The sequence below is a fragment of the Odocoileus virginianus genome, unplaced genomic scaffold (genome assembly GCF_023699985.2).
Source record: "Odocoileus virginianus isolate 20LAN1187 ecotype Illinois unplaced genomic scaffold, Ovbor_1.2 Unplaced_Contig_9, whole genome shotgun sequence".
Classification (NCBI taxonomy): domain Eukaryota; kingdom Metazoa; phylum Chordata; class Mammalia; order Artiodactyla; family Cervidae; genus Odocoileus; species Odocoileus virginianus.
This window is the reverse complement of record NW_027224326.1, coordinates 732,515-754,736: the sequence shown is the minus strand read 5'-3', so window position 1 is coordinate 754,736 and position 22,222 is coordinate 732,515. Positions and strand designations below refer to the sequence as shown.

The 22,222-nt window shown below is 41.8% G+C and overlaps 1 protein-coding gene and 1 non-coding gene across 2 annotated transcripts in view; one reads left to right on the top strand and one right to left on the bottom strand.

The window, feature by feature from the left end:
* HERC2 (HECT and RLD domain containing E3 ubiquitin protein ligase 2) overlaps positions 1-22,222 on the top strand; it is a 242,558-nt gene that overhangs the window by 201,919 nt on the left and 18,417 nt on the right. Inside the window, 10 exon segments of the mRNA XM_070463934.1 lie at positions 596-727; positions 1,128-1,286; positions 1,370-1,488; positions 2,095-2,220; positions 2,669-2,824; positions 3,216-3,331; positions 3,430-3,628; positions 14,204-14,418; positions 19,521-19,698; positions 20,219-20,380. Coding sequence (XP_070320035.1) covers positions 596-727; positions 1,128-1,286; positions 1,370-1,488; positions 2,095-2,220; positions 2,669-2,824; positions 3,216-3,331; positions 3,430-3,628; positions 14,204-14,418; positions 19,521-19,698; positions 20,219-20,380 — 1,562 coding nt within the window.
* TRNAC-GCA (transfer RNA cysteine (anticodon GCA)) lies at positions 13,063-13,134 on the bottom strand. The gene has a single exon. It is a non-coding gene; the product is annotated as a tRNA-Cys (tRNA).

The window sequence follows — 22,222 nt, the reverse complement described above, 5'->3', positions numbered from 1 at the left end:
CCAGCTTCTGTGCTTCCAGCAGGGCCCCTTCCAGGCTACCCCCACCCTGCTGGCTGATGACTCCTCTGAGCGGAAGCTCGGTTGGGATGGCACACCATAAGCTTGTCCCCCAGCTCCTCTCCAGGACACCCCAGGCTCTGGCAGGGCTGCTCTCCCCTCCCTCGAGGGTGGCTCGTCTGTGCTGAACTGCCCCTGTGCTTCAGTGGGGGCCCCGTGTCTTTGAACACTTGATTCCCCTTTGAGGAAGACTGAGGCTTTGTCTTTGGCTGCCTGGGTAATAACCATTACATCAGATCCTCTCAGAGAAAGTTTTGTAGGCCCTGACCCTGGAGTGAGCACAGACTGGCTCTGTGGGCCTCTCTCATAGTATTGTGGTTGTGTGTGAGTGTCTTCTTTTGGGGCAGTGCCTGCCTGTCCCCTGCTTCCCAGTTGCTTGCTGCAGTGTGAGCTGAAGGCCTTGGTGTGAACGCACCTGGGCAGTGGGCTGGAGGAGCCAGCTGTCTTTCAGGCAGGGTGTGAGTGACTTTGTATCTAAGGAAGTTGATGTTGATCTGATGATGGGTAAACCCACCACCAGTGTGCTTTTGTCCCCCAGGCCGGGAGTGGTCTGACTGGTCCAGCGAACTGCGCATCCCAGGGGATGAGTTGAAGTGGAAGTTCATCAGTGATGGGTCTGTGAATGGGTGGGGCTGGCGCTTCACAGTCTACCCCATCATGCCAGCTGCAGGTGAGGAGTGGGCTTGATGATCCAAGCAAGGGAAATACACATGTATTTTCATTTGGTGCTTTGTAGTCTACATTCTGTTGTGTTGGGACCCAGCACTGGCCAAGGCCCCACCACATCAAGGTTCAGAACTGCAATGAGCTGTTTCAGTTGTCTGGCTGTTGGGGTGTAGCACTCTATTTTCACCCAAAGTTTCCCAACTGTTGCTGGTTGCAGTTCTTCAGCCATGTGAGTTTTCAGGTGAAATGTCAGTGTACGGAACGTGGGTAAGTGACACGACAGTGGCCGCAGCCCTCTAGCCGTGGCATCCATGTGGATGAAGCACTCACTGTGGGTTGAATCTCCTTGTGGGGTAGCTGTTGCTCTGCCCAGCAAGGGGACAGTTACAATTCCCTTTCTTCAGGTCCCAAAGACCTTCTTTCTGATCGCTGTGTCCTCTCGTGCCCATCCATGGACTTGGTAACTTGTTTGTTGGACTTCCGGCTCAACCTTGCCTCGAACAGAAGCATCATCCCCCGCCTCGCCGCGTCCCTGGCAGCTTGTGCACAGCTGAGTGCCTTGGGTAAGTGGCACCTCTGTTGTCAGGTCTGTCTGTCTTCTTGCGAAGAATGGTCATCCTCTGACTTTTCTGTCTTCTCATTTCAGCTGCCAGTCACAGAATGTGGGCCCTTCAAAGACTGAGGAAGCTTCTTACAACTGAATTTGGACAATCAATTAACATAAACAGGCTACTTGGAGATAATGATGGGGAAACAAGAGCTCTGGTATGAAACATTACATTATAGTTTCTAGTTGTGTGACCCTTTGGGACTAAAATGTTGCTTTAATTATTTTAACTTCTTAATCACAGAAGAGTGGGAAATTTCACATAGGACTAAGAGCCGTTCTTGCATTCAGACTCCTCTATGTTGCTGCTGTACTGAGTGCAGGCTGGACTTTGATTATAGAAGCAGCCCCATGTAGATGGCTGTGAGAATAGGATTGTCTGTTGGGCTTTATGTGTCAAACTCACCACATTACCTTTGTTTTGCTGGATGAAGTAGTTAACTGTTAAAAGAATGCTTATCTTAATCATGTTGGAGGTGGAGGTTTGTGAAGCAGAAATTCCTTTCTAGTTCCCTGGGAGAACTGTTTTTGTTATACTGAAATTAAGACCAAACATTCTGCAGTGAATTTTCATGCTCTTTTTAATTTCAGTATTCATTATGTCTTTTTAGATTTTTTCCCATTTATAAATACCAATCACTTGTTTTAGGGGAGAATAGTATCAGTATAATTAAACATTTGACTCACAGAAACAAAACACTCAACTCAACTCTCCTGAATTTGGTTTCCTAGTATGCGCTGTAATTTTGTTGTTTTCTTAAAAGAGTTTTTCAGGCAGTGCTCTTGCTGCTTTGGTGAAAGGCCTTCCAGAAGCTTTGCAAAGGCAGTTTGAATATGAAGATCCTATTGTGAGAGGTGGCAAGCAGCTACTGCACAGCCCATTCTTTAAGGTAATACTTGACTTGTTTTGAGGTGGTGAGAGAACCACAGAGAGCTGTCAAGTACAGTACATTAAATATCAGGCATCCCGGAGGACAGGTGTGGGTATCAAAGTTGGATGTGAAACATTTTCAAGATTCTCTGCGTGATCTAAGCTCTTGTGCTTTGATAACAGTGTGCCTTCAGATGCTTTTACTTAGGTGGCAAGTATTGTAGCAGTGATCTGATCTGAGTTCCTATTGTCAGGTGCATCACTAGGAACTGGGTAGGAATAATCCACATCATTGGTGATGCCACGCCCCTTGCTGGGCATGTGGCAGTTATCCTGGAGTGAGGAATTCTCAGGGAAGACCTCCAGAGAGCCTGCGTGGGGGCTGTCTTTGGCATGCAGTGCTGGTGAAATAGAATGATAGCTGTGTCTCTGAGTGTCCCTGTGTTGTTAATTTTTGGTGGCTGCAGGTACTAGTAGCTCTTGCTTGTGACCTGGAATTAGACACGCTCCCTTGCTGTGCTGAAACACACAAGTGGGCTTGGTTCCGGAGATACTGCATGGCCTCCCGCGTTGCTGTGGCCCTGGACAAGAGAACGTCACTGCCCCGTCTGTTTCTCGACGAGGTATGGTACCTTATTTTGGAACCTCTTTGGGGATGCAAAGTGTTTTCTTTTATAGTGTAAAGAGATGCCAGTGTTATGAGATAGTAACATCTGCAAGGCAAGGAATATCATTAAAAAAAGAAGCACATAGTTGAAAATGAGTAACACTGAATTTCAGTTAAAGTTTATTTTTAGTAAAGATATAATGATACTGCCTAGACATTTTAAAGTATCTTCAATGTAATATAATGTCAGTTTTGATTTTTTACCCTAAAATCACAATGTTGATGTTGACATTCCCTCATTTTCTTGGTTGGGAAGACTTCCTCTCCTGTCTTCTTGCCTTAGTATTATTTATTTTATTCCTGAGAGATGAGTGCTTGATTTATAATCTCATAATAATATTGTCCAGGTGGCTAAGAAAATTCGTGAGTTGATGGCAGATGGTGAAAACATGGATGTTCTCCATGAGAGTCACAGCGTTTTCAGAAGAGAGCAAGATGAACAGCTTGTGCAGTGGATGAACAGGTTGACTATAGCAAAACAAGAGTTAATATTGTCTGTGGGAAAAGGGTGCCTCACATGAGTTCTTTCCCATGTCAATTGTGTTTTAATGTCTGTTACAGGCGACCAGATGACTGGACTCTTTCTGCTGGTGGCAGTGGAACAATTTATGGATGGGGTCATAATCATAGAGGTCAGCTTGGGGGCATTGAAGGTGCAAAAGTTAAAGTCCCTACGCCATGTGAAGCCCTTGCAGCTCTCAGACCTGTGCAACTAATTGGAGGAGAGCAGACGCTCTTTGCAGTGACAGCTGATGGGAAGGTAAGAAGGTGTGTTTTCTGTGTCATACTGACATCGAAACTGAGAGACAGCTGTGGCTGGAGGGCAGTTTGGATCAGAGTGTGTATAAGGATTCTGTACTAAAACATTATTTCAAGATTAATAGTATTTATGGCATTCTGAAAGCAGTATGCCATAAATTCTGTAGTATTTCTGTATAATCTTTAGTGTATTTTATGACTTTAGAATTTTTTACTTTGAAATGCAGCATACATACAAGGTATGTATATATGATATACAAGGTATATTATAGTTATTGGCGTATCCGTCCATTTGACGTATGTATTACATTTTTGTCTGCTGTCATGCTGCTGGCATTATGCTATCATAATGTCTTTAAAAATTTTTTTAATTGGAGGGTAATTGCTTTATATTATTGTGTTAGTTTTTGCCGTACATCAACGTGATCATCCATAGGTATACATATGTCCCCTCCTCCTTGGGCCTCCGTGCCACCTCCCACCACATCCCACTGCTCTGGATTGTCACAGCTCACTGTGTTTGAGCTCCCTGTGTCATACATTTGCACTGGCTATCTGTTTTACATACGGTGCTGTATATGCTTCAGTGTTGCTGTTTCAATTCATCCCTCCTCTCCTTCCCCCACTGTGTCCACAAGTCTGTTCTCTGTGTCTGCATCTCCACTGCTGCTGCCCTGCAAATAGGTTCATCAGTACCATTTTTCTAGATTCCATATATATATGTTAATATACAATATTTGCTTTTCTCTGACTTACTTCACTCTGTATAATAGGCTCTAGGTTCATCCTCCTCATTAGAACTGACTCAAATACGTTCTTTTTGTAGCTGAGTAATAATCCATTGTGTATACGTACCACAGCTTCTTTATCCATTCATCTGTTGAGTGACATCTGTGTTGGTTCCATGTCCTAGCTACTGTAAATAGTACTGCAGTGAACACGTGTCTTCTTCAATTATGGTTTTCTCCGGGTATATGTCTAGTAGTGGAATTGCTGGGTTATATGGTAGTTTGGAATAAAACTAGTTCTTTTAAGGAATCTCCATACCATCTTCCATAGTGGCTGTATCAATTTACATTCCCACCAACAGTGCAAGAGGGTTCCCTTTTCTCCACACCCTTTCCAGCATTTATTGTTTGTAAATTTTTTGATGATGGCCATTCTGACTGGTGTGAGGTGATAACTCATTGTAGTTTTGATTTGCATTTCTCTAATAATGAACAATGTTGAGCATCTTTTCATGTGTTTTTTGGCCATCTGTATGTCTTTGGAGAAATGTCTGTTTAGATCTTCCACCAATTTTTTTATTGGGTTCTTTGTTTTTCTGATATTGAGCTGCATGAACTACTTGTATATTTTGGATTGCAGTTATTTTCTTCTGTTCTGAGAGTTGGGAGAAAATAATTGCAATTATTTTATCCTTGTTTATAGTTTCCTTTGATCTACAAAAATCTTACAAGTTTAATTAGGTCCTCCTTGTTTATTTTGTTTTTATTTCCATTATTCTAGGAGGTGGGTCATTGAGGATCCTTGCTGTGATTTATGTCAAGGAGTGTGCTGCCTATGTTTTCCTCTAGGAGCTTTCTAGTTTCTGGCCTTTGATCCATTTTGAGTTTATTTTTGTGTATGTCTCAGGAGATGTTCTAGTTTCATTCTTTCATGTGTAGCTGCCCAGTTTTCCCAGCACCACTTTTTGAAGAGCTCTCTTTTCTCCATTGTATATGCTTGTGTCATTTGTCAAAGATAAGGTGCCCATAGGTGCTTGGGTTTATCTCTGGACTTTCTGTCTTATTCCATTGGTCTATATTTTTGTTTTCTGTGCCAACCATACTATCTTGATTACTATAGCTTTGTAGTATAGTCGGAAGTCAGGAAGGTTGATTCTTACAGCTCTTTTTTTCTTTTTCAAGGTTGCTTTGTCTTTTTGGGGTCTTTTGTGTTTCCATACAAATTGTGAAATTTTTTGTTCTAGTTCTGTGACAGATACTGTTGGTAGTTCGGTAAGGACTGCATTGAATCTGCTTTGAGTAGTATAGTCAGTTTCATGATATCTATTCTCCATTCCAAGAACATGGTATATCTCTCCATCTTTTTGTGTTGTCTTTGATTTCTTTCATCAGTGTCTTATAGTTTTCTGCATACAAGTCTTTTGTCTCTTTAGGTAGTTTATTCCTAGGTATTTTGTTCTTTTTGTTGCAGTGGTGAATGGGATTGTTTCCTTAATTTCTCTTTCTGATTTTTCATTGTTAATGTATAGGAATGCAAGGAATTTCTGTGTATTAATTTTATTAATATATCCTATGATTTTATTCTGGAGAAGGAAATGGCAACCCACTCCAGTATTCTTGCCTGGAGAATCCCATGGACGGAGAAGCCTGGTGGGCTACAGTCCACGGGGTCTCAAAGAGTCGGACATGACTGAGTGACTTCACTTACTTACTTACTTACTTATGACTTTGTTATATTTGTTGATCAACTCTAGTGATTTTGATTGATTAGCTCTGCTTGTAGGCTACCCTGTAGTGTTTGTTCCTTAGCCAGGCAAGAGGTGGAGAAGGCCAAGGCTTGTTAGGGTTCACTCGTTCACTTGGGCTGTGGAGAGGGTGGAATGTGGCAGCCACAATTAGGATGTACTGGGCAGTGCCTGTGGCGTTAGATTTGCCAGATGTTGTCACAGTCTAAGGCGGGTCGTGTGCTCTCCCAGAGGAATATACTCAATTTGTGGGTCCCTAGGAAGAACCAAGCTGCTTAGACTCCCAGCATGGCTTGGGCAGTAACCTGTGCCTGCTCACAGCTGTTGGCAGCTGCCATCTCTGGGATTGGGACTGCAGTGGCGGCTTTTTGTCTGCTGCCTCAGGCACTTGCCCTGGTTTTGGCAGTGTCTAGTCACTTATGTTTACATAAACTGCAGTCGTGTCACATTCTGCCTCTGGCTTTCCTACCAGTTTTGCCGGTTTTGGCAGCCACCACCTGGGCACACACCACTGTCTGCAAATGCGTGGAGTTAGGAGTTGGGGTGTTCCAGTGACAACGGTATTTTGTCTCTCCGGGATGCCCAGTTTTTTTTGTTTTTTTTTTTTATTAGTTGGAGGCTAATTACTTTACAATATTATAGTGGGTTTTGTCATACATTGACATGAATCAGCCATGGATTTACATGTGTTCCCCATCCCAATCCCCCCTCCCACCTCCCTCTCCACCCGATCCCTCTGGGTCTTCCCAGTGCACCAGGTCTGAGCACTTGTCTCATGCATCCAACCTGGGCTGGTGATCTGTTTCACCCTAGATAATATACATGTTTCGATGCTGTTCTCTCGAAACATCCCACCCTCGCCTTCTCCCACAGAGTCCAAAAGTCTGTTCTATACATCTGTGTCTCTTTTTCTGTTTTGCATATAGGGTTATTGTTACCATCTTTCTAAATTCCATATATATGTGTTAGTATACTGTAATGGTCTTTATCTTTCTGGCTTACTTCACTCTGTATAACGGGCTCCAGTTTCATCCATCTCATTAGAACTGATTCAAATGAATTCTTTTTAACGGCTGAGTAATATTCCATGGTGTATATGTACCACAGCTTCCTTATCCATTCATCTGCTGATGCGGGATGCCCAGTTTTTTCCTTGGACTCGTTCAGCTGCGTCCTACTAACCTCCTCAGAGTATTCTCACAGTTGGCCAAATCAGGACATCTCCCTGATATTTAAAGCTTGTGCCTCAGCACTCAGCCCCCATTTGTTCCAGGCCAGCAGTGTGAGCAGCTTCTCACCTGGGAAGTAATGTTCGGCAGCTATCTCTGTGGTGACTTCTCTCCATTTTGCCTTCCGAGCACCCGCCGTTGTGCTCCCCTCTCAGGTTCTGAAGCTCCCCCTTCCCCTTCCAGGAGGCGTTTCCAAGTATGTGGAAACTTTTCCTCCTTTACAGCTCTCTCCCCAGGGCTCAGGTCCCGGTCCTGAAATCCTTTGTCACTTTTTTTTAACCTTTATCTTTTGACCTACCTCATTCTAAGGAGATTGACTTGCCTTTTTGAAAGTCTGGGTCTTCTGCCAGCATTCAGAAGGTATTCTTTAGGAGTTGTTCCATATGTAGATGTATTTTTGATGTATTTGTGGAGAGTAAGGTGATTTTCCCATCTTATTCTATCACCATCTTAGAAGTTCTCCCATAATGCTGTCTTTTGAAAAATTGCTACTGATACGTGGAAATAGTTGTTATTTATATATTGACTGTATGTCTAGTGAAAGTGAAAGTCGCTCAGTCGTGTCCAACTCTTTGCAATCCCATACAGTCCATGGAATTCTCCAGGCCAGAGTACTGGAGTGGGTAGCTGTTCCCTCCTCCAGGGGATCTTCCCAACCCAGGGATCGAACGCAGGTCTCCTGCATTGCAGGTGGATTCTTTACCAGCTGAGCCACAAGGAAAGCCCTGAAGCAAAGAGAAGCCCAGCTGTCTAGTGACCTTATTATATTCTTTTCTTTCTTAGTATCTCAAGCTGTTTTGTATCATCTTTATAAATTCATGTTCTGAGATAAATTTTGTTCATTCCTTTCCAGTTCACCTGTCTTTTACAGAGAAATGGAGCTATTTGGGCTGGGCGGGAATTGCAGTATAATACTGAACAGGGGTGGTGGTGGTGGACCTTCTTTTTGTCTTAATTTAGGCTGCAAAGGAAACACTGTGATGGGATCCTTCACACACTTACTGTGAGGTTTTGATAGATGCCCTTTATCAGATTAAGGAAGTTCACATCTTTTTCTGTTTATGAATGGATATTGACGTGTCAAACATCTTTCTACATTTAAAACACTGTCATACAGATGTTTTTCTCCTCGCGTTGTTGTTTAGTCACTAAGTCATGGCCAGCTCTTTGCAACTCCATGGACTGCAGCATTCCTGTCCTTCACTGTTTCCTGGAGTTTGCTCAAACTCATGTCCACGTCGGTGAAGCTGTCCAACCATCTCATCCTCTGTCACCCCCTTCTCCTGCCCTCAATCTTTCCCAATATCAGGGTCTTTTCCAGTGAGTCAGCTCTTTGCATCAGGAGGCCAAAGATTAATATAGTGAATTAGATTGATTGCTTTTCCTGTATCAAACAGTCTTGCATTCATTGAAGAAACCTTACTTGGTTAGGTTCTGTTTTATTTATATATTTATAAATATATATATATATATATATATATGTATATATATATGTATACACACACACACACACACACACATACACATATTGGTTTGTGTTTGGAATTTTTGGGAGACCCAGGGTCATGAGTGTGCTCATCATAATATATCTGTCTTAACCCATTCCGCGTCAGGTTATGATACCATATTATCGTTTAACTTACCACGGTTTGCATAGAACAGTACACATTTATTATTTCGCAGTCTGTCTGGGTAACTCAGCTTGGTCCTCCAACCTGGAGTCTCTCGGCAGGCTGCAGGGCTCCTCAGCTTGCCATGACCTGTTGGCTGAGATTGCCTTCAGTTCTGTGCCATCTCCCATGACAGCTGGCTTCGTCAAGGCGGGAGAGCCTGAGAGCAAAACAGGAGTCACAGTCTTGTGCAAGCTAACGCAGAGGTGACCTGTCATCCCTGTTGCTACATTCTGTCCATTAGAAGAGTGTCACTGGGCCCAGCCCACATCTGAGGAGGGATTACCTACCAAACAGGGACTCTGGGAAGCAAATCAGAGGCCACCCACCAGAAGTATCAAGGTCATGCTACCCAGAAGTATTAAGGGTTGAAGTGTAGCTCTCTTTTTCTGTTTTCTGGACAGTTCTGTCTTTTAGTTGTTTTCTGGTTGTTTTAACATATTTAAAATTTAAAGTTAATCAGTATTTCTGTACTTCTCCCAAATAAGAAAGGGTGATTCTCTGTTATTCTGTGTTTTGGCCCTAACCTGTGTCCCTAATGATAAGCATTATTATTATTGTTTTTTTATGTAGACCATATATTTTCTGGATTTACCCAAACGTTATACACATCTTTTCTCACCAGTTATTTCTTATGTCTTGGATTCTCTGGGATAATTTTCCTTCTCAGTTCAGTTCAGTCGCTTAGTTGTGCGTGACTCCTTGTGACCCCGTGGACTGCAGCACGCCAGGCCTCCTTCTATCGCCAACTCTCGGGTGTTTACTCAATTTCATGTCCATTGAGTCGGTGATGCCATCCAACCATCTCATCCTCTGTCATCCCCTTCTCTAACTGCCTTCAATCTTTCCCAGCATCAGGGTCTTTTCAAATGAGTCATTTCTTTGCATCAGGTGACCAAAGTATTGGAGTTTCAGCTTCAGTGTCAGTCCTTCCAATGAATATTCAGGACTGATCTCCTTTAGGATGGACTGGTTGGATCTCCTTGCAGTCCAAGGGACTCTCAAGAGTCTTCTCCAACACCACAATTCAAAAGCATCAATTCTTTGGTGCTCAGCTTTCTTTATAGTTCAACTCTCATATCCATACATGACTACTGGAAAAACCATAGCCTTGACTAGATGGACCTTTGTTGGCAAAGTAATGTCTCTGCTTTTTAAATATGCTGTCTAGGTTGGTCATAACTTTTCTTCCAAGGAGCAAGCATCTTTTAATTTCATGGCTGCAGTCACCATCTGCAGTGATTTTGGAACCCCCAAAATAAAGTCTGTTACTGTTTCCACTGTTTCCCTATCTATTTGCCATGAAGTAACGGGACCAGATGCCATAATCTTAGTTTTCTGAATGTTGAGCTTTAAGCCAACCTTTTCACTGTCCTCTTTCACTTTCAAGAGGCTCTTTAGTTCTTCTTCGCTTTATAATAAGGGTGGTGTCATCTGCATATCTTCTTTGCTCTATAATAAGGGTGGTGTCATCTGCATATCTGAGGTTATTGATATTTCTCCTGACAATCTTTATTCCAGCCCAGAGTTTCTCATGATGTACTCTTGCATATAAGTTAAATAAGCAGGGTGACAATATACAGCCTTTTCCTATTTGGAACCAGTCTGTTGTTCCATGTCCAGTTCCTCACTGTTGCCTCTAACCTGCATACAGATTTCTCAAGAGGCAGGTCAGGTGGTCAGTCCTTCTACTGATACTTTAAACATGTATTTTCAGTTTCTTTTAGTGAGGGTCTGTTGTTGGTTAATCTCCTGATTGTTTTGTTGTTTGTTTTAAAATATCTTAATTTTGTCCTTTTTCTAGGTGAGGGTTGCAGACTTTTTCTGTGAAGGGTGCCATAGTATTTTTTGGCTGTGGGAATCATACAGTCTAATCTCTGTTGCAATTATGAAAGCAGCTTGTGGTGAATATGAAAATGAGGGAGTGTGCCTGTGCTCTAATAAAACTTTTCTTTTTTTAATAAAAAACAGGTGGTGGGCTTGATTTTGCTTGTGGATAGTAATCCAAGCCATGTCCTAGAGTACAAAATTTTCAGTTGACCATTATTTTTAGTCAGTCTATTAAAAGTTTTATTCTTCTGGTTTTTGGCCCTCATTGATCATGAGTGTCATTGATCATGACCGGGAATATCAGCAGTCAGATTAATTTTTACGCAAATGAAAGTTATAAATCCTCTCTTTGTATAACAGCTGCTTCTAAAATCTTTCTTCAGTGACTTACACTTTCACTATGATATATTTAGATGTCAATTTCTTTTTATTTTTCCTGTCCTTTTTTATTGTTTTTTTACCAGGTGGTGCAGGAAGAGGGGTGGGCTTCCTGCTTCCTAGGAACTGGCCTTTTAACATTCTGGTAAATTCTCAGAGATTATTTTTTCAAATATTGCTCTCCCATGTTTTCTCTATTGTTGGTCCTTTAATGGGCCAGAACCTGGTGGTCCGGAGTCGACGATAAGAAAGTAAGAGAGAAAAAGAGGCTGATAGCACTTGTTGGTCCTTTAATGGACCGGAACCTGGTGGTTCCGAGAGTAAGAGAGAGAAAGAGGCTGATATCCCCTGGTTTACACGGAAAGCCAATAGAGTCCTGTTCTTAGGGCTCGCGCTGCTGCACGTAGGCACCAGGCGCCCTCTCGAGTGGGTGAAGGCACAGTGCGCCGTTCTCGAGAGGGTCTTAGAAGCCCGGGCAAGAAAGTGAGCTCAGCAGGCCTCTGTGCTCCAAGGAATTAGCCAGAAATAGAGATAGAGAGAGAGAGAGAGAGAGAGAGAGAGAGAGAGAGAGAGAGAAGACAGAAAGGAATAGAAAGAAAGAAAGAGACACGGGGACCAAAGCTCTGATGGAGCAAAGGTGTTTTAATCAACATGGCGTGGGCATATATACTGTCTTACAAGGTGGTTATTCTCAGCAAAGATAAAGATTAAAATTCCAGACTTACAAAACATAAGACGATCCCTATCAAAGAGAGAGTTGCAAACAATCACCTTTTACCGTATGGCTCACTATAATGAGAAATGCCTGGATTCCTCAGCCCCGGGAAAGGCGTGCCTCTCCTCTTAATTCCTGAATATTCAGGAATCAATAAGGGCCGGAGGGTTCCTGACAGATCGGAAACAGCACATGGGAAGCCTCTTGTTAAATGCTTCCTGACACTCTGCGATCTGTACTTAAAACTCCGAGTTCTGATTGATGTTCAAGTGAGGAGGTCTATCCCAAATTCTCTCTTCTTTTCTGTTTCCTCTTCTTTCTGTGTTTCTTTGCCATATGCTGGATAATTTCCTCAGAGCCATATGCTAGTTTTCTAATATTTCTTCACCTGCTTATAATCTCTTTTATGCATCAGGGCTTTTAATTTCAACTCTGTTTTTTTAATTTCTGGAAATTCTGCTTTGTGTTATCTTAGTCTCTCATTCCTTGGGGATACTTTCAAGCTTTTATTTCTTTAAACATAATATTGGACTTTGTTTCTTTTGACTGTTAGGTAATGGGAATTTTGAGCTGACTATTTTCCTTGGAAAATTTTATGTAGAAATTCTTTGAGATGAGGCCTAGTTTGTTGTTGTTACTTAGATTTGTTATGCAATTAATGGACACATTTAAAAAAATGATACATAAACTATTAGAATCTGTTAACATCTTAGTTAAATATCTGCAAGAAGTAGGACTCTGAAAGGATGGGACAGCTTTTTGAAGTATAGAAAACTGCCTGGAAATATCTCCATGAAAGGTTCCAGGCAGGGACTGAGGGATCAGGCAGTATCTAAATGAAGAGAAAAAGAGAAGCCAGCACATTTTTTTGCTTTTTCACATAGTGTTCTCTTCTGTCTCTGCTGGTTAAGAAGTTTGTGGTGTTAGAGGTCTGGTTTGAAGTCACTGATCAAAAGAGAATTTATGACCCTGGGGTACTACAAGTCTAAGCCATTGTAAATTAAATTCTCTAGCTACAGAATATAGACCATGAAGTGAACTGAAGTCGCTCAGTCGTGTCCCGACTCTTTGCGACCCCATGGGATTTTCCAGACAAGAATGAATACTGGAGTGGGTTGCCATTTCCTTCTCCAGGGGATCTTCCCCACCCAGGGATCGAACCTGGGTCTCCTGCACTGCAGGCAGACGCTTTACCGTCTGAGCCACCAGGGAGGTCTGCAGGATATAGACCATAGGTAGCATTAATTCAGACTGAAAACTAACTCAGTCACCAGCTTTCGTGGTTACGAATTCTCAGGAGAGATTCTCCACCCTTTCATTCAGTCCTAAGGTTGAGAAAGACAGCTTTCTTTGTTTTCTTCTTAGTTCTCATTCAGTCTGAGTGAGAGGAAGCCCTTTTCAGCCTCTTGTTTTTACAAAGTCTCCCTTTGGGCTTGACTCCTCACCCCTGACAGGCTGTGCACTTGAGATCCTCAAAGCGTTCCCAGGGAAACTGGCTTTGGGCTCATTTATCTGTCTGAATTCTTGGTTTTACTTCTTGTTTTGGGCCTTCAAGTTTCCTTCCTGTTGTGTCAGTGTAGCAGACCAGCTGAAACAATGTGAAACAGCCTTTAAATTGTTATAGGAGGGGTGTTTGACATGCATTGGGAAACGGCAGTCTTGATTTTTTTTTTTTTATGATAAAGATGTTTTATATCCTAAATGAATTACCCACCTAGAATGAAAGAAAAATAGTGTAGTCTTCTATGTGATTTATATACTGCTTTGCTGAAATATTAGACATACATATACTTTTCCTATGGGTATTTCTGTAGGTGTTATTTGGGATTTGCATATAGTGCGTGCATGCATGCTTAGTCGCTTCAGTCGTGTCCGACTCTCTGTGACCCTGTGGACCATGGCCTGCCAGGCTCCTCTGTCCATGGGATTCTCCAGGCAAGAATACTGGAGTGGGTTGCCATTTCCTTCTCCGGGGTTGCATATAGTAGATAATTAATTTTTTTTTTTGCTTTTCTTGGTATTAATTGTAATTGCTATTCTAGACAAAAATAGAAGTACTTCCAGGGAAAAGAGGTGCTTTCAAAATACATTTTCTGAATTTGGAGTTTCTATTAATTGTAACTTTTTCTTTAATTTTTAGAGTTCTTATAAAGCAAAAATAAAGTCTTAATTTTAAATTTAATTTTTCTGTGGTAAAAAATACCTAGAGCTTTATTTATTAATTATTGAAATATGGGATTCCTAGATAAAAATATGATGTCTGTATTATTTTATCTTGTAGCTATACGCCACTGGGTATGGTGCCGGCGGCAGACTAGGAGTTGGAGGGACAGAATCGGTGTCCACCCCCACATTGCTTGAATCCATTCAGCATGTGTTCATTAAGAAAGTAGCTGTGAACTCAGGAGGAAAACACTGTCTTGCCCTCTCTTCAGAAGGAGAAGTTTACTCTTGGGGTGAAGCAGAAGATGGGAAGCTGGGGCATGGCAACCGAAGGTACTGTGTGAAGTGCCGTTTCCAGTGCTGTGTCTTCTTTTCCTGATTTTGTCTGTGTTAATGCTTGTGTAGTGTATTGGTAGCTTGTTTTTCAGGGCCGCATCTGCGATGATCTACTCAAGCTTAATGACTGACTTAGCAGAAATAATTCGTGTGACATTGTGTAGGCTCGCCGACATGAGCTCTCTGTTCGGGGCATCAGATCTGAAGTTTGATTTCTGATTGCCAAGTATGGGGAGCTTCATCTCGTCCTTTCCCCTGAGGCTGCTTACCCTGGTCCTAGTTCTCCACTAATAGCTGGCATTTTGTTAACATGCAGATGCTAAACCTGTAAATACAGAGCAAATGTCAGTGAGGGGAAAGGAACACACAAATGACTCAGTTTTTTACACAAAACACACTCAGTAATTTTTAAAAAGTAATGGGAAATAAAGGCCAAATTGGAGCCACAGGACCTTTGCACCTGATATAACTAAAGCACCAGACAAGATACATGAAACAGCAGCCCTCAAGGCATTGAACAACAGGCAGTGAGGTGTGCTCAGTGATCTCTAGAGGTGAACACTGACACTCATTTGTGAAGAGAACATCTGAGAGGCCAAGGAATAGACCACCTAAAAGACTGGGGGCAGCATTCTCAGAGCGCACAGAGCTCTGTAGGTAGTGCCCACTCCCCAGACCTCCTAACTCATGGGGCCCTGAGCAGAGGACCAAGGATGATGGGGCACAAAACTGCCGAAGGAATTCAGCTAAGACTGCCTGAACTGCTGTTCTGATCCCACCAGCAAAGCTAAGAAAGCAGGACATGAAAGGATTAAACTGCTTTCAAGTAACTTAACTGTGTTGTAGAGGTCAGACCTCAAGAATATTTTATGGATACAAACAGCATATGGTATAGTATTTACAATATTGTTCATTTCGTCAAAAATTATTAGGCACATGTCTCTTCAGTAGTGTTGTTTGGGAAAATTACATGTTCAAATGCAGAAGAATGAAATTGGACCCCTGTCTTACACCAGTCACAAAAATTTGCTCAAAATGGGTTAAAAAGTTGACTATAAGACCTGAAACAGTGAAACTCCTAGAAGAAAACAGGGGAAAAGCTCTTTGACAGTAGTCTTGGCATTGACTTTTTGGATATGACACTAAAAGCAAAAGCAACAAAAACAAATGGGACATCAAACTGAAAATCTACTGCACAGCACAGTGAAAAGGCATCCTGTGGGATGAAAGAAGATATTTGCAAACCATGTAACTGATCGGGGGTTAATATCCAAAATACTTAAGAAACAGTGTCTAAGGCCTAAAATACAGTTCATGGGATTAATGGCAGATTAAGCATTACAGAAGAAAAGGGCAGTGCGCTTGAATACATAACAGTAGAAACGATTCAAGTGAAACAGAAGAAAAGAATACATAAAAGACAGTTATATCAGTGAGCTGCGGGCAACCTCCAGTGGCCCAATATATGCATAATCAAAGGTGAGGAGGATGGAGATTTTGAAGATGTAATGGCTTAAAAAATTTCAAATTTAATGAAAATCATAAACCCACAGATATAAGAAGCTCAGAGAACCCTAAGCAAGAGAAACTGAAGGAAACTACACCAAAGCACATCATAATCAAATTGCCCAAGATCATTGATTAGGAGAAAAAAAATTTAAAGCAGCCAGAGGGAAAAATACCAGGTATATAAAGAATAACAGATGAAGGGTGATGGTGAATTTCTGATGAGCAGTAATGCAAGCTAGAGTACAGTGGAGATACAGTGGAGTGAAAGTGAAAACAGCATGTAAAAATATGTAGGATCCAGAAAAAGCAGTGCTTAGAAGGAAACTTATAGCATAAAATGCCTTTTTATAAAAGAAAAATGGTCCTTAACAATGACCTCAGCTTCTACTTTAAGAAACTAGAAAAAGATAAAGTGAGCAGAAGGAAGGAAATAAGAATCCATGAAATAGAAAACAGAAAAATGGAAGAAAATGAAAGAAAACAGAAGTCGGTTCTTTGATAAAGTGTAATCAGTGAAAACCGCCTTTTAGACTGATCTCTCTCTACACACACACACACAGACACACACTGTGAATGTATAGGAATATCAGGAATGAGGGAGTGTTCATCACTAAAGATGTGTAGTTACTGAAAGATGAAGTATGTTGAGTAACTTTATGCAGACAGGTTTAACTTTTTAGGTGAAATGGACATGTTCCTCAAAGGACACATATTCTTTAACGCTCACTCAGGAAAGATGACTTGAATGGCCCTGTGTCTATTTAAAAAATTGAATTTTCCACAAATAATTCTTCAGACCATGTAGATGACTAGTGATTTCTACCACACATGTAAGTAACAGATAATACCAGTTCTGCACAAACTATTTCAGAAAAGTGAAGAAGGGAATTCTCCCCAATTTAGTTTTTTGTGGGGGCAGTTCCATTCTTATATCAAAATCAGACTCAGATATTATTAAGAAAATACAGACCAATATCCTTCATTGACATAGATGTAAAAATTCTTAATAGTTTAGAAAATTGAGTCTTAACAGTATGAAAAAGGATAAAGCAGTATGGCTAAGTGAGATTTATACCAGAAATTGAATAATTGTTTTAACATTAAAAAATTGATCAGTATAAAAAAGAAAAATTATTTTGATTATCTCAGTGGATAAAAGGCAGAAAAGCATTTAGCAGATTAACCTTTGTTTCTGATAAAAAAAAAACTTGAGCAATATAGGAAGGAAAGAAAACTTCCTAAACTTGATAAAGGGCATCTCTGTTAAACCTAGGACTAACACGATACCTGACAGTGACAGACCTAGCAGTTTTCCTATCTCCAGGAACGAGACAGGGAAGTCCACTGATGTCAGTAGTTGTATTCAGCATTGTTTAGCAGGTTTAGCAAGGGCAGTACAATAATGCAAACAGATAAAAGGCATTCAAATGGGAAAGAGAATTTGTTGTTGTTCAGTTGCTCGTCCAACTCTTTGTGACCCCATGGACTGCAACACACCTGATTCCCTAGTCCTTTACTATTTCCTGGATCTTGCTTGAACTCATTTCCATTGAGTTGGTGATGCCATCCAACCGTCTCGTCCTCTGTCATCCCCTTTTCCTCCTGCCTTCCATCTTTCTCAACATAAGGGTCTTTTCTGATGAGTCAGCTGTTTTCATCAGGTGGCCAGAGTATAGGAGATTCAGCTTCAGCATCAACCCTTCCAATGAATATTCAGAATAACTGTCCATTTACACATAATATGATTATTTATGTAGAAGATCTGATGGTATCTACAGAAAATCTATTGGAATTAGTAGGTGAGATTAGCAAAGTTACAGGATAGAAGATCAGTAAATGAAGGCCAGTTGTAGACAAAGGAAACATTCCTGTATCAAAAAAAGTCAACTGTGTCTTTATACATATTACATATGCAATCAGAAATTGAAATTTTAAAATACTACTTATGGTACCCTTCCCCTAAAATTGAAATAGTAAGGAATAAATTTGACCCAAAGATATGGATAACTTATAGACAACAAAAAAACCTATAAAAATGTTACTGAGAAATTGTAAAAGACCTAAAATTATGGAGGAGTATACTGTGTTCATGGATTGGAAGACTCATTATTGTTAATTTGTTGTTTTTCCCAAATTAACCTATTGATTCAACCCCTTCCCATTCAGAATTTCTGTAGAAATTGGCAAGCTGATTATAAAATTCATGTGGAAATGCAAAGTACTTCTAATAGTAAAAACAAACTTTGAAAATGAGCAGAGCTGGAGAGCTGATACTACCTAACTTCAAGTCTCATTATAAAGATACAGTAATCAAGACAGTGAGGTACTGTAAAGAGAGAGAAATACGTCAGTAGAGCAGAACAGGATGGGGAGTCCAAAAATGCACTTGCAAATACTGACACAACAAGTGTGGAAGAATGAAATTTGATTTGTTCCTCACAATTTTTACAGAAGTGCAAAGACAAGTTTTTAGAGAAAAGATAGCCTTTTCAGTGAATGGTTTTGAACAATTCAATAACCATATGGTAAACAGTGAACTTAAATTCTTACCTTGTACCATTAATATCCAGAATTAAACCAAATACTTCACTTACTACTATCTAGGCCAACTAGCCAATCTTCTGCTCAGATCTGGTTTAAAGCATAGACTGTGCAACATGTCCAGTAATCCATCCAGAAATAAGGACTACGGCCTAAATTCCACATACCACAGCCTGAAATCTTCAACCCTGCCTAAGGGAATACCTCGATCTTTGAACTTGAATTATCTTGCATAATATCCAAGATTAACTCATATACCTAAAACTAAAAACTTCTAGAAGAAAACATGAGGGGAAACTTTTGTGACCTTAAGTCAGACAAAGATTTTTAGCTAGAACTCCAAAAGCACAGTTCAATAAAGAAAAATAGGATAAATTGGACTTCATGAAAATTGTGAGCTTCTCTTTGAAGAAATTCACAATTTTTATAAAGACAGTGTTAAGACGGGAAAACATTTGCCATCATATATTTGACTAAGGTCTTATATCTGAAATTGTTAAAAAGAGCTTTCAAAACTCAAGAAAAGGAAGTTTATTGTTAGTGCTTGTCATGTTCTAGACTATTTGAGTCTATAAATGAAAAGTTGATTTATAGCAAGGGTGGATAACCTGTTTCTCTAAAAGGCCAGATAGTAATAAATACTTTGTCAGTCACATACCATCTTTGTTGTCTATGCTTCTTTCTTGTTTTGTTTGTTTTACAACCCTTAAAAATTGTAAAACCCATTCTCAGTTCACTGGCCTTTCAAAAATAGGGTATAGTCCAGACTTAGTCAACCTGTAAGCGCTACTCCTTGATTTAGACTGTACATCTCTTCTCTGGCATTTGGCAGCTTCTGTAAAGGAAGGTAGGTAGGGTATTATGTAATTTAGAGTTCAGGTCTGAATCATTCCTCCAGATTGATTTTTTTTTTTTTTAATGATTGACTTGATGTAGATTGAGAGGTGTGCATTGAATAAGTGAATAGCACACTGGAAGCCTAATGTGAAATAATTTAAAAACATTCAGGAATTAAACTCCTGCTGCTATATTTGGTGATTTTTTTGCAGTCCATGTGACCGTCCTCGTGTGATTGAGTCTCTAAGAGGAACTGAGGTGGTTGATGTTGCTGCCGGTGGAGCCCACAGCGCGTGTGTCACTGCGGCTGGCGACCTCTACACTTGGGGCAAAGGCCGGTATGGCCGTCTGGGGCACAGTGACAGTGAGGACCAGTTAAAGCCGAAGCTGGTGAGGAGCAGCTTTGCCTGGGAGGTCTGGAGGGACAGCTTGCCATTGTCATTATCCTTTTCTAAAAATAAAAAGTATTTCCTGTTCCAGATTCGTTTTAGTTTCAGAGTTAACAGTTTTATTTTTGGTGGGAATAAAAACCATCTTGGTATATCTTCCATAGGTCATTTAAACAGGATAGTGTTTGAAATACCCTTTTATCTACACTAGTAAATATCGCTTTGGCATCTACCTAGAGACATTGTCTCCTAGAAGGCCCAGTTTTTTTGGGTGAGGCAATAGGGTGGCAGCACTGAGCAGGGGACACTGAGGTCTGCCTCTTACAGCTGAGATGCCTATAGTTTGAATATGTGAGGGGTATTTTCTATCTTCTCTTATAGGATTATTAAGATTACCTGTTTTTTGGGAAGAATTAAAACAGGCATCCCCCAAAGAAAAAAATCTCAGCGCCTTAGCCTCTCTAGGGGAGATTCTCCTTCCTGTTGTGGTCAGGTAACCCCTAAGTCCCCTTTCTCTGCAGGTGGAGGCGCTGCAGGGCCACCGCGTGGTTGATGTTGCCTGTGGCAGCGGGGACGCCCAGACCCTCTGCCTCACGGATGACGACACTGTCTGGTCCTGGGGGGATGGGGACTACGGCAAGCTGGGCAGAGGAGGCAGTGACGGCTGCAAGGTGCCCATGAAGGTATTCCCCTTGACGCTCCTGGGGCCCTCGGGTGTGGTCTCTGGAGCTCAGGTTGCTCATGGGCACCATCCACGTGTGCGAGCCCAGGGCCCTGCTGGGCTCATGTCCTGTTCTATGCTGCATTAACTTCACCTTTAACTTGTTTGGAGAAAATATAGTGGGTTATTGGGGGAAAAGTGAGTGAAAGACCCAGAGGGATAAAGATGTTTTAAGTGCAGTTTTGTGTTTTCTTGGAAAGTGTCTGTAATCAGGGAGGAATCACATAGTCTGTGGTTTTAATTAGTATGTAGCCCTGTTTGAGGAAAAAGCACCAACTCGTTCACACTCTTCAGTTTCCTGAGGTCTGTAGCTGTGCAGTTTACTAGTACTTGCTGAAAGGCTGCATCTGGCTTAGTCAGAAGCTGTTAGATGGACATCTTGTGAGAAGCCAAGAGAAGAGGCTTCACTTGAGCTGAGTGGCTCTGGGTAGTTTATTAGCATTTGTGGTCACAACTGTATTTTGCCTTTGTGGATAGGTACTTGGCAGAGGTTTTTCGTTCATTGGTGTGCTTGGGTCACTTGCTGACTGCCTAGCAGCCTGCAGCCGAGGTGCTTCGCTGTGGACTTGGGAGTGTAGGCACTGTGAAGGAAAGCTAGAAGCTGCTGCTGCCTGGATCCTCTCTGGCTGGTGTTCCGAGACTGCCCGTTGGGGTGGAGGCCCGCACGGTGCGCCGGCAGCCAGGGGCGGGTGGGAAGCCACTCTGGGCCCGTCAGAAGGGCCCGAGCTGGGACTGCCAGGTGTTCTGCCCGGAGCTGTGCTGCTCCGTACAGGAGCCATTGGCCACACGCGACTACCAAGATGTTGGCCTGAATCAGAACTCCCTCACTTAACAGGATCCACGTTTCAGGAGCTGATGCGCTGCCACGCTGGGCAGTGTGGACATGACAAGCTTCATTATCATGCAGGCGCTTTCCTGAGGCAGGGCATGATGAAGGAGACGGCGCCTGCAACTCTGTGCCAGGAGGCCGTGGCTGCTCAGAGCCTCCTTGGCAGGTGCTGCTGGAAAGTCTGGGACTCAAGGCTGCCTCCTTCTCCTTATCACCACTTTCTCTTTTCCCTTATAATTATACAGAATTTTAACTACATGACAGATTGCTTATGGTTTCCACATTTATGAAAAAAATTGTTGACTTTTTTATGTTGAGAAAGCTTTAGACTTAACCAGGATTGAAATGTCAAGTACTTGGGGAGAGGGGGCACTGGAGGATATCACTGATCTCTTTGTGATGGGGGTAGGGTGAGGAGAAAACTAAAAGAATTAAGTTATTACTAATTTAAATTTATAATTATGAGAACTTGAGTCTGGAAACAGTCACAGGTAATAAGGAGCATAGTTTGATAGGTGAAGAAAGATGATAGCTAGGTCAGTGGATCCCATCAAGACCTCTGGGTGCTGGCTGTGAAGGTTCTGGACCCTTGAGCAGGCAGGGCTGGGATACCAGCATGATCAGCATTGTGTTTAATTGGAATAACCTGTGCAGGTGGAGTGCTGGTATCAGAAGGCCAGAACCCTGTTTGTCTTGGCTCTTCTTCCGTGTTACCTGCTCCTCCTCCCGAGGGCAGATGTGAAGTGCAGGGCTTGCTGGAGAGTGGGGCTGCCGTAAAGAGAAACTGATTCCGGACAGTGAATTCTGGGGATGAGCAATGTGTTCATTTATGCGTCAGGTCTCAGGGGCCTCAGGCTGCTTGTGGCCTGTGTACCCTCAGACCCAGGGATTTCTGCTCCTTTTGAGAACACTTGGTTACATGGAGCAGGATTTTAAGTTGTAATAAATAGTTGGCATAGGAGTAAGGGTTTTCAG